Source organism: Rutilus rutilus (genome assembly GCF_951802725.1).
Source record: "Rutilus rutilus genome assembly, chromosome: 22".
Classification (NCBI taxonomy): Eukaryota; Metazoa; Chordata; class Actinopteri; order Cypriniformes; family Leuciscidae; genus Rutilus; species Rutilus rutilus.
In genome coordinates, this window is record NC_140227.1 from 18,003,787 (window position 1) to 18,016,028 (window position 12,242).

Here is a 12,242-nt window from a genome sequence, read left to right on the forward strand (position 1 = left end):
TACATTTATAGTATTTTAAGGGATCAAAAGTTTTTTCAAAAAGTTCAAATAAATTAAAATAAAAAATACATCCAAGATGGCGTGAGAGTTTATTATAAAAACTTCAGTACTCAATACTAAAATAAATATTGATTAAAAAATACTGTAATAGTGTAATTAAAAAGGTCTTGTTTTTGTGAGTCGAGTGTATTTGTGTGGTGCTGCCTATGTAGAAAGTTCATTAGAATTTGTTACAGAGCTGTTGCATGCAAATATTTAAATTGCTTCAAGCACTAATATATATTTCTCTGTCTCTCTTTCCGTCACCTGCAGAAACCTGGGATGGATGTTGCCGACAGCTATGTGACATTCGTTCGCCATTCTCAGGATGTCTTGCGGGATAAGGTCAATGAGGAGATATATATAGAAAGGTTATTTGATGTAAGTAATGGCTGTCTTCTCCCTCTGTGAAGGGGGAGGCCCTTCAAAATGTGACATAACAGCCAGCTAGGAGGGATAAGTCACATTTTGAGACCTGCTTCTCTCTTTTCCTTAGTTAATTTCTTTTACTCTTTGACTCTCTGGCTCTAACTTTCTCTCTTGCACTGCTTCTCTGGCTTAACCTTTCCTCTCTGGTTTGCAGTGCTGTGTGTGTTCCTGCGTGTTCTGGCTGTAATATTCCCTTCGCTCTGCTCGTTATTCCTAGTGCAAAATTCTGGAGGAGGATTATCTTAAGATGTGTTCTCACACAAAGGGACATGCAGATGTGAGATTAAGCAGTTCAAGCCACTACAACACACATGCAAACAAAGATAGAAACTGATGATTCACAGAGGAATGTACAGAGGTATACATTTATTACAGGCCTTTGATTAAAGGTTCTGCTTATTCAGAATAGCTTGTGGTTTGATTTAGAGAACAGTAGAATATAACTATACAGAAGTCCTAAGAGGCCATGCTTTGTTTTTTAATTATGAAAATTTTCCCGTAATCTTGGTTGAACAATTTTTTTCCCCTCAAGATTTTGACTTTCTTGCGACACTTTTAGCATACTCTTCTGTTCAAAAGTTTGGGGTCGGTCAGTAAGATGTTTTTTTTTTTTTAAACCTTTTATTAAACAATTTTTATTTAGTAAGGATTTGATAAAAGTGACAGTTACGACTTTCATAATGTTACAAAAGATTTATATTTCAAATAAATGCTTTTTTTATGTTCCTCAAAGAATCATGGGGAAAAAAATTTATCTTGGTTTCCACAAAAAAATATTAAGCAACACAACAGTTTTCAACATTGCTAATAATAAATGTGTCACCAAATCAGCATATTAAAATGATTTCTGAAGGATCATGTGACACTGAAGAAGACTGTTAACAGCTTTGCCATCACAAGAATAAATTACATTCTAAAACATATATTCAATTTTTTATTTTTTTTTATAATGCCATAATGTAAAAGTTTTCACTGTATTTTTGATCAAAGAAATGCTGACCAAAAGAGGCATATTTCAAATACATAAAAAAATCTTAGATATCCCACACTTTTCAATGGTATAGTGTAATTGTTTTGTAATTTCTACATAATGTTAAGATGTTCACTCAAAATCTTGAATTAAAGATTATTTTCTCATTTTCTTGTTGATTTGGAGAAAACAAAAGCATTTTCTAAGTGCAATATACATATTACTGTATCATGTATGAGCGTATTAGTTTTTACTGTGATCATAGGCTCACTCATGCTAAAATATCTCTGCCCGTCATGGATGGACACTTTCAAATCCATGTCTGACACTAGAGAAAACCTTTTTTTGTAGCAGACATTCATAAAGTAATATTGAACATATGGTCTATTTTATTTCCATTATGAAGTCTGTGTGGATATATTACTGACATTGATTGAAACTAACCAAAGAAATTGTTACTTTCATGTCAAGATCATGAAAAAGTGTGAGAAAAATAATAATAAAGCATGTCGTCTTAGGACTTCCATTGAAACTGGACAAATTAGATATACTAAAACAATAAGAGTGTGAAGGATATTGTTTTGTTCATTTTTAGCTGTAGTTGAGGCGGGGGTGTCACAAAGGCAACTGCCCTATTTCCGGAGTAAATCTCCCACTAAGGAGATCCAAATAGAGAGAAGCCCTCCAAACCTTGGGCTTATTGTGATAAAGGCTTAAAGAAAAGGAAAGAATGAGGGAAACACTGAGGGCAAGAAAGAGAAGTTGAATAAGAAACACTGAAGGGGAGGGCACACAATGGAGAACACCGTCTTAAGGGATGGCCAGGGCCATCATGTTGGTCATAATCCTTTTGTGCTGTCTGTAGACCAGTTTGTTAAGTGTGTGTTGTTGGAAAGGTGTGTTTGCATTGTGTGGCTAAAGACTTTTTTGTTTATATTCAGAAAGAAAGCCAGAGCGGGAGCGCTGCTCTAGGATCGGTTTTCTTGTCCATTTGCTCAGCGTTTCTCCTCAAGACAACCTGATCTGAAAAACAGCGCTCCCACTCTGAAACGCTTTGTGAATATTATGAACAGTTCAAGTAAGAATCCTGATCGTGGTTCATTGTTGACTTTCATTTCACGGTGAAAGCTGACCCGGGATCAGTAGTCTTACTATGAGATGCTTCTTTGAACATGTGAGCTCTGGTTTGTGAGTTTTCTGAGTGTCCTACAAAAAGGCTGCTTGAATCTGCTGCTCTACGCCATCTTGTACTGGTTTTTACCTCGATTTTGCAATGCCTAACTATCTTTCTCCCCTCCTGGAGGGTGTCTGAAAAGATTCTGTGTTATTTTCTTTCTTCGTTCGCTTGGAATGAGATGGTGTTGCTTATTTTCCAGCCGCATTGTGCATTTGCTTTCACTTCCTCGAATGCAAACAAAAGAAAAAAATCCCATCTGCCTTGTTTTTTCTACCCTCTCATTCCATTTCTCCATTTTGCTTTCTCGTTTTTTCCACCTCCTTTCTTGCTCTCTCTCTCTGCGCCCTGAACCGAAATGAAACTTATCCTTCCTGTCAAGTTGTTTTTGTCACATTATGCCAAGTGGCGTTATTCAGAGTCAAATAATCTTCCTTTGTACATCTACTAGCATGGCCCGTGTCCTCAGAGACTCAGCTCCTACATGCACTCACACACATCCATCCACACAATCAGCCAACCAGCCCACCCTCCCCAACCTCCCGCCCCATCACCGTCAACCCCAGATGGGCACGCATGGCACACATCTCCCCTCTCCACCCGCTGAAGTGGTCGGGTCTCCGTAGGCAGTTGAAAAAGACAACATGTGTGCATGCATACACACATGCACGCTCGCTCCGTCTCGCACACACGCTAACACGCACACGCTGGTCCTCACTGTTATGCTAAACAGCCATTGAAATAGCTCCGCTCTTTAGCAGGGGCTCCAGGCAACCTGCTCAAATGTTTTCTTCTTACTTTGTCATTTCACTTGTTAAAGATGTCATAACATCCTCCACAATGAGCCATAACACCACGTGCTGTTGTTTTAAACCCGCTATACGCAGCCTATTTAAAAATCGGCACTCAGTTCATTATAAAAATTACTTAGATGAGATTATAGTATCGGTATCACTAATTAAATGGGTTTAAAAGAACAGCAGCCTCCTTTTTCCCACTTTTTTTTTTGTATCCATTTTTGCTGACTTGCACATGAAACACTTTACAATAAGGTCTAATTTTTTTAACATTAGTTTAATGCATTACCTGACATGAACTAACAATGAGAAATCTATTTTACAGCATTTGTGTAAACCTTTGACCTTAAAAATGTAGTAGTAACATTAACTAAGAATAATTAAATACTGTAGAGGTATTTATTTGTAGTTAATGTTAACTAATGAAACCTTATTGTAAAGAATTCTAAAGGAAATGTACAATACATATAATATTATAATGAAGCAATAGAATTGGTTCATATTAGTGTTGATATTGGTTCATCTTTGCAGGTTTAGTCAGACTAGCTGATGAGAGGTAAATAGTTTCTTCTGAAATTTTACTAATAAGTTACTGTACAATGAAAATGCCATATACGTTCTTGTTTTTTTTGGGGACAGCTTTCCAATCACTACAAGGGCTTTTTTCTCTTTGTGTTTGTGTTTGAATCAGTCAAAATGTTGCTTTCACTTGTTATTTTGGCCTAATATTCCTGATGGCCTCCTTCCCTTTTACACTTTTTTTTTTTTTTCAATTTTTGATTGTTTTAAGTAATCCGCTTTGAAATGATCTGTTAGGTGGGTGTAGTATAATTGCTTAGTGGTTCTTGGCTGGTTGTCATATTGAAGTATATGTGGCCCACGCTAAGCTTGGGTTAATTGGGGTCAAGGATGCTGATTTCTCACAGACAGAGATGGCACATTGGCCAGAGTAAGAAGATTATATTTGTTGTTTGACTAATTCAAAATATGGCGGCTTTCATAACGGCGTTTCATAATGCTGAAAAAGCGACCATATGGGAATAAGTATTAAAAATGAAAACAAAGAAAAATGGATGAAATTCAGTCCATTGATATGCATAAAAAGGATGAAGAGGAAAAATAATACTAGTAATTGTTAGGAATCATGAAGAGGATTATTGATAATTTTTTATTATTCATTTTTGTTATAATTGTTATTTATTTGTTATAAGAACAGATCAAATTTTAAAGCATTTCTCGGTTTGAAATTGTGTTAATTTAAGATACATTTATATTAATTAAATGTTAATTAAAATTTAGTTATTAATATCCAGACAACATCTTAAAATTTGTCAATTTGGAAATACATTTCAGTAGTGAAATTTACTTGCAAGTGGTTTGTTGCAATATCATGTAATATTCATGAGTTTTCAGAAGATGGTGATTTTTAAGAAGGTCATATTCCAGATACAAGCTGCCTAAGAGGCAAATCGCTTGCCAGTGGACGGATGAAGTTTGTTAAGTTCAGGATAGAGGACCAGAGAGAGGGATAGAAGGGAGAGGGATGGAGGGGGGGGAGTGAAAATTAATTTATTTCACTCTGCCAGCCTGCCAGTTCTTGAAAGAACAGCTGAGGAGAGCAGGATTAAGGCAGCTGTGCTTAACGTGAGGGCTCATCTGTCAGAATGGGGCGGAGCACATAGATCATTGATTAAAAAAAGCCATCTCCAAATCCAGCGCTTCACTGATACCGCCGTCCTGCCCCGGCTCTTCAGTGTGTGTGTGCGTGCGTATGCATGCGTGTCTGAGTGCCAGCAGAGAGACTCAGATACACAGCAGATTACACACGTCAATTATACACTTAATCTGCTTCTGGAGGAGATTGTGGCCTACCCTCATTGATTAATTTGAAGTATTCCCGTTGACCTTGGCAGTTATCAGATCGACGAGATTGCACTTTACGGTGACGGTTAATGCGGTTTAATCGCTCCACTGCTGGATACTGTGAGGAGCAAGTAGGGTTAGAGATACTGATGAACCGGGTGGGATTTTGACTGACCTGCTGTTTGTGTTGCATTTCACAGACCTGCAATACCACTTCACTGTCTGGGACACTTAACCACTTTGCAGGTCCGGCTGACCCAAGTGAACAGTTCAATCAACTTTAGCTATAGCGAACTTAGCAAACTTAATGCTGTGCAATCTATAGCCTAAGAAAAACAGAAACAAATTAGTCAAGAGGAAACTAGATAGTTAAAAAAAAAAAAAAAAAAAACTTTTTTTACATTTTTTTATTGTGTGTTTTGTTTTGTGTTTTTGCATTTGTGAAAAAAGCAAAAACACGAAATATTGTTTTTGTTTGTTTTTTGGAATGTCATACATGTTTTCTTAGAGAATTTTAAACCTTTTTATCCACTTTTCCCCCCTTTGCTCCCTTTGTTTTTATCCTTGATTATGATATCCAGAACAACAGCAATCAAAACAAATTTTGTTTTATGTATTTACGTATTTCATTCCAGCCTCCGATTGCATTTAGAAAATCATGCGATATGGGAGGCGGATGCACTCTTTTTGTTTTTCTCCCCAGTTAATCCTTTTATTTTAGAGGTAAACCAATTGAAAAAGGAGCTTTAGATGAATAATCTGAACGCTAGTAGGTCAGTATGGAAAAAAAAAAAGACTAAAAGGGACCCAACAGGTCCTTTCACAGATATTGTTCAAAACACATTAAAGGGGTTTGGCTCTTTCAGAATGCAGGGCAGATGTTAGCGGTTCAGGTTTCTGATAATTACGGAGGCCGAGATGCTTCTTTTGTCGCTTAATGTGAACCGAGGCTTATTTAAATAAATCCGCAACAACAACACTAACGGTTAGAGATTTAAGCGAAGTAAACGTAATGCAGCAGAAGTTTATTCGGGCGCCATGGCTCTCAGCTGGCTCTATTAGCCGTCTATTGGCTCTCTCTCCGTCTCTCGCTCTCCCCGTGACATATAAGTAAGGTATGGTGGCATTTGTTTGATTAACTTGTCTGACAAAAGTGACATCTGCTAGCGGGTTCATGTATACGAGAGGCTCAGCGCGGGTCCGCCTTTGTACATCTGTCAGCACAGAGGCAGGGGAAAAGGGTGAAAAGAAACAAATTGGTCCCAAAAAGCAGCCCATTCACCTTCTGCGCTCCCCCCTCCGCCCCCCTCCCACCCCTTAGCCATTCAGGTGCACCGCGGGGCTCTCAAGTGCTCGCTGGTTTATTCCATTTCGTTCCCCCCATTGAGGCTGAACCCCACAAGTGTTATGCTCCTCATTCCTGCTCGGCTCAATCCTCCCCTAAGCGTTCCTTTGTGAGCAGAATGGCTCACTTTGCCCTGGGACCAAACTCTCTCTCTCTCCCGTTCCTTTTTTTTATCCCTCACCCCTTTTTCTTCATTGTGTGTTTACTCAATGACACGATCACAGGCTGTAATTCCCGCCGTTTAGTTCATCTCGACGAGCTCCTTCTTTCAGAGCCAGTTTTTATAAAGAAGGGCCCTGTTTAGACACTGTTGTGCACAAGCGCCGGCTTCAATAGCAGAAATGCATTCTCTGCAATTATACTTTTTGATCGACTGATTCGTTTTGCACCCGCCCAAAAAAACGCTCGACACGCCGTTCCGTTTAGTAGCGTATTGCTTCGTTCGCCAACAAAAAAACTGCATTAGAGACACTTAAAAGTGTAGCAGAGCTTGCACAGAAACAGTAAGGGCTTGTTCCACTTAAGGATCCGGTGAGGCGTGCAAATCCAGAGCAGGGTTCTCTTTGTATCCACAACACAATCGTGAGCAGTTTGAAGCCCTTTTTGCTTGCTGAGCCTGAAACTTTATTTTCAATCCCACCATTCAGAAGCACCTATTTCTGGAGAGAAAGAGCGAGAGAAAGAGAGAGAGCGCACTAACACAGCAGTGCATCGGAGGACCATGTTTAGGGTCGCGTATTTCCTACACAACATTTTTTCCATGAGGCCGAGGGGTCCTACGGCGGAGAGATAGTGAACGCCGGGAGGCGTGGGGTCACCGGTGTGAGTTACCATGGTAATTGAGTTCAGTCATCAATGGACCTCCTCTCAGGAGGGATGAGGCGAACAATAACGGGCCGGTGGCGACTGTGAACAGCAAGCAGGTAGGATTACCCCAGGCTTTTGTCCTAAGTGCATAATGTCTTGTAGTCCGATTTAAAGACTCCTCAGTCCCCAGGGCCTCCCTCTCTCGCCCGGCAAGGTGCCCGATTCTCTTGCCTGGTCGACGAGAAGGACGAGTGCCCTACGACCTGCTGGCCTGAGAGAGAGAGACGGCTCTATTAAGCGCAGACAAAGACGCAAAGAGTACCGGGAGAAAGGTTGGAGGTTCGATTTTTGTTTGTTTTTTGTTTGGGGTATTCTCTCGCTTTTTGATTCGCAAGAAACGGAGAGGACAGGGAGCACGGGGGAGGCACCGCGGAGTCGCTCTCGTTCTGTTTTCATCTCCACCAGCCTGCCGCTTTGCATTAACATCAGTGCTAGCAACCATCATCATTCCATCCCTACTGCTAATTGCAGACACAGCTGGGTCCCAGCAGGAGCGCTTCTCAAACAGCCTAGGCCTCCGAGACCAGGCTGAGTGGCGCACACACATATTTGCAGAGCCACTACCACCAGCAAGGGCAGAAAGAGGCAGAGTCACAGGTTGCTTGTAATCCCCCATTACCCCCCACTGTGCCCTCGCCCCCTCCTCGGCATTCCTGCTTTTGTAAGAGTGTGTTTTTTCTAATCCAAACTCAGCCCTTACCAGCTCTTTCTTCCTCCTGGCCCTCACGTAGGAGCCGCTAGCCTTCAGGTGCTTCAGGATTCGATAAAAGCGAGTCACGGGTGTGTGTGTGTCTGTGACGGGGGTGGATGGGTGTGCAACCTTACACTGAATTCTGTTTGTTGCCCCCCTGCTAGGCGCTATGGCTTCCTGTAACATGTCAAAGACGAGAGTGTGAACGCAAGCTTAGGAGCGCGGCTTGTGCATGTGCGTGGTGTGGCAGGGGCAGGAGGTCGCTCAGCCTTTCAGCGCTCCCCGCTAGAGGTGTGGGGGCCCTGCAGATGTTCATGTGTGTTGTATCGGTAACCATAACGTACGCGTCCAACACACACGTGCGTGTACACGCAGCCCTCACGCTTTCCAATATCAGATGGAACTCGTTAGATGATCACAGATTTTTTTTTTCTTTTCTCTCCCATATCCGCTTCTTTCATTATGCATTCAGAGTCATGATACTCCTGTTTTGGCTAGCAGCTATTGCCAGCTTCCCGCTGCTCAATATCCAAAAAGTGCCACAGTACATAATACACTCTCAGAGAGTCTTCTGTTTCTCTGCTGACAGCAGAACAATGTCCCACTGCCAGCACTGTTCATTTCACAACCAAGACCATAGAGGACACGGACTTGCTGGCTGAGACTCTCACGATTTCAAAATGTCGTTTTTCCGAAATATGCAACGATTTCGGCCTTGTGTGTCGTTTGATTTGTCGTCTGATTTGGTGCTCACAGCGGGGACTATAAAGTGGAACGCAACCATATTATTTTTTTAAGCATTCTCGTTAATTACATGATTATGATATTAAGTCAACTGATAGTTTGCTGGAAATGCGTTGGGGATAGTTCACCAAAAATGAAAATTCTGTCATCAGTTACATGTTATTCCAAACCTCTATGACTAAATTTCTTCTTTGGAACACAAAAGAAGATATTTTGAGAAATATTTTGTCCATGTAATAAACGTCAACATGGTCCAGTGTTGTTTTGGACCCCATTGACTTTAATTGTATAGACAAAACCAGTTTTCATTCTTCAGAATATTCAAAACAGACTTCTCTTGTGCTCCAGGGAAGAAATACAGGTATAGAAGGGTGAGTAAATGATGACAGAATTAATGTGTGGGTGAAATATTCCTTTAAAATGGTAAAGGCCAGAGAGGTCACACTATTATAGGAACAAATGTAGGAGATACAGAGTGAGCATGAGAGAAAGACTGAGTGTGAGAGAGAGCAGTTGCTCCAGGTCTGGCCTCCCTGTGGGGGTCCATCGCGGCCCGGCTGCCCGATCTTTCACAGGCACAGAGCACCAGCCCTCACAGAGCAACACCAAGCTCTGATTCACTGCAGGGACGAGCCACTAACCTCAGCCGCTTAGTTTGAATCCTAAAACGCCCATTTGATTATTTACTATGTATGTACACACCTTAGCAGCATACCACTTAAACACCAATGATTTGCGTTCAGGTAGCTTTCAACGTATGTTAAACCAATGGAACCAATGGCTTAGCGAATTGTGTAATGTTTACTACTTGAGGCTTTTGACAAGTCGAGAGCGCACTTTTTTTTAGACTATCACCAGCAGAAGCCTAATGCTTTTTCAAACTGAGGGTGCCAAGTGGAATTTGAGTGTAAATTCCCTCAAAAAAGTATTTGGTTTTTGATCATTAAGCTGCAAGATCATTGGAGGTCTGATAAACTATAGCAGAAACCATGTCTAAATTTGGTTCATCCAGTGGAGTCACATGATTTTCTCAAAACAAACGATTGTTTATCCACCTTAATACTGTCAAAGTGTGCTGCAGTTACCCAAGACGCATCTCCTGTGTCTCCGGCTCGATTTGCTCAGCTTCTAAGCCGTTGAGACTCAGTCAGTTCAGATTACCATCAGACCAGCTCTATCATAACTAATCAATTAGACTTCAAATGAGATCCTCCCCACGGTCCAACATCTGCAGCCCAAAAGCTGTGCACTGGCTATTTAAGAGGTGCTTTGAGTTCAGCGAGTTTCAGTGAGTGGAAATGGAGAGCAAAACGCAGAGGCTAAGAGAAAGGAAGACTCGTAAAAGTAAGACCCTGAGCAACGGTTACATTAGCGAGCTCATTGCGACTGCGGTAAAGACAACATGTCCGCTGGGGATGATAGATGTTTCTCCCTCAATGTGACAGAAAGTTCAGTTTGAAGCGCAGGCTAAGGGCAGGATTGTGGCTGCTTTAACATGGGCAACATCTCTCATGATCAGTGTCCAAAAGCAGAACAGGAGACAGCTGATGGGATCCCAAACTGTCAATTAAGAGTTCCTGGGTGGAGCTGTGGAGACAGGGAGAGGTCTGGGTGAGGATCATGACTGTGACAGAAGGACTTCCTCCAAGGCAGAGCTTGTTGGGTTCTCTTTTTTGTCACTATTTTCCTCTCAGTGCCTCTGAAATCTCTATTCTACCAGTCATTTTCCTCCATATCCATCTACAAGTGGAAGTATTACTTGATGCTATATTTAGCTGAAGAAAACTATCCTATTTATATGCTACTGATCAAAAGTGTGGACTAATGACTACCTAAGTCTCTTATGCTCCCCAAGGCTGCATTTATTGGATCAAAAATACAGTAAAAACTCTAATATTATAAAATATTATTACAAATTTAAATATCTATTTTCTACTTAAATATATTTTAAAATGTGATTTATTCCTGTAATGGCAAACCTGAATTTTCAGCAGCAATTTTTCCAGTTTTCAGTGTCAAGTGATCATTTTAATATGCTGATTTGGTGCTCAGTAAATATTTTGAATGCTAGTATATTTTATATATATATATATATATATATATATATATAATATACAATATACTAGCATACTATATATATATAGATATATATGTATGTATGTATATGTATATAGGTATATGTGTGTATATATCAGCAAAAACTGTTTAATACATTTTTTTTTTAAGCACCAAATTATCAGATTAATTATCTGAAGTATCATATTAACACTGAAGGTTGGAGTAATCAGTAATGATGCTAAAAATTCAGCTTTGCCATCACAGGAATAAATTACATTTTAAAATATATTTAAACTAGAAAATAGTTATTTTCAATTAAAATAATATTTCACAATATTACTGTTTTACTTTTGTTTTTGATCAGATAAATGCAACCTTGGTAAGCGTAAAATATTTATTTCAAAAACATAAAAAATATGAAATAATTAAAAACATTTGACCCATTGTGTATATATATATATATATAAAGCATTCTGCTTTATAGGGTTCAGTCTGATTGTTGAAAAAATTGTACTAGATCAGGTTGGTGAGTATTTTTAGATCTTGTGCTAAAAGGATTTTCATTCACATAATCTTTCTCTGTTGATACAAATCTACTGCCCACACTTTGGCTTTGTGTTGTGTTATGTTTTTGTAAATGTGTATTCATATATGTTTGTGTGTGGCAGCATTTATATGTGTGTCTGTCTTTGCTGGAGAACAATGTATTTGTATTTCAGCAATGGTACACCAGCACAATGAATCTCCTGGGCACCTGGCTGACAGACCGGATGGACCTGCAGTTGCATCTATATCAGCTGAAAATCCTCATCAGAATTGTAAAGGTAAAAACTACAGCATCATTGACCACTAAAGTGGGTATAGGTGGGCATGTGAATTAAAGGCACACCATGCAAGATTTGTACCTTAATATAACAGCTTATCATTTCGATGGTAAGTAGGGCGGACTCGTAGTAGGGCGAATCATCCCGATAGCAAAGCAGGGGGGGGACGCCGTTGGCAAAACCAGCAATGCAAGTTTGAGAGGTGGATATCTAGCGAGAATCACGACTTGCTTTACGGCACGACGTCTCATACATCAACAACATATGAAGCAGCCTCTATGGAAGACACTAGCACGCATTTCAGACGTGAATCATGGCAGAGTCGACGAAGAAAACTAAGAGAGTGCGGTCAGAAGAGTGCAGAGACGGCTCTGCGTGAGTGGTATTTACGACAGTAACGTTAAATACAAGAACTCCACAGCGACTCTAGAGGTCGCTGTT

The 12,242-nt window shown here is 40.2% G+C and overlaps 1 protein-coding gene across 6 annotated transcripts in view; it reads left to right on the forward strand.

Moving 5' to 3' along the window:
• Positions 1-12,242, forward strand: part of cadpsa (Ca2+-dependent activator protein for secretion a) — a 129,987-nt gene that overhangs the window by 113,472 nt on the left and 4,273 nt on the right. For all 6 annotated transcript variants that reach the window (XM_084395379.1, XM_084395383.1, XM_084395380.1 and 3 more), the window contains 2 exons: positions 313-420; positions 11,697-11,801. In XM_084395379.1, the coding sequence (XP_084251505.1) occupies positions 313-420; positions 11,697-11,801 (213 nt within the window). The remainder of the gene's footprint in view (positions 1-312; positions 421-11,696; positions 11,802-12,242) is intronic.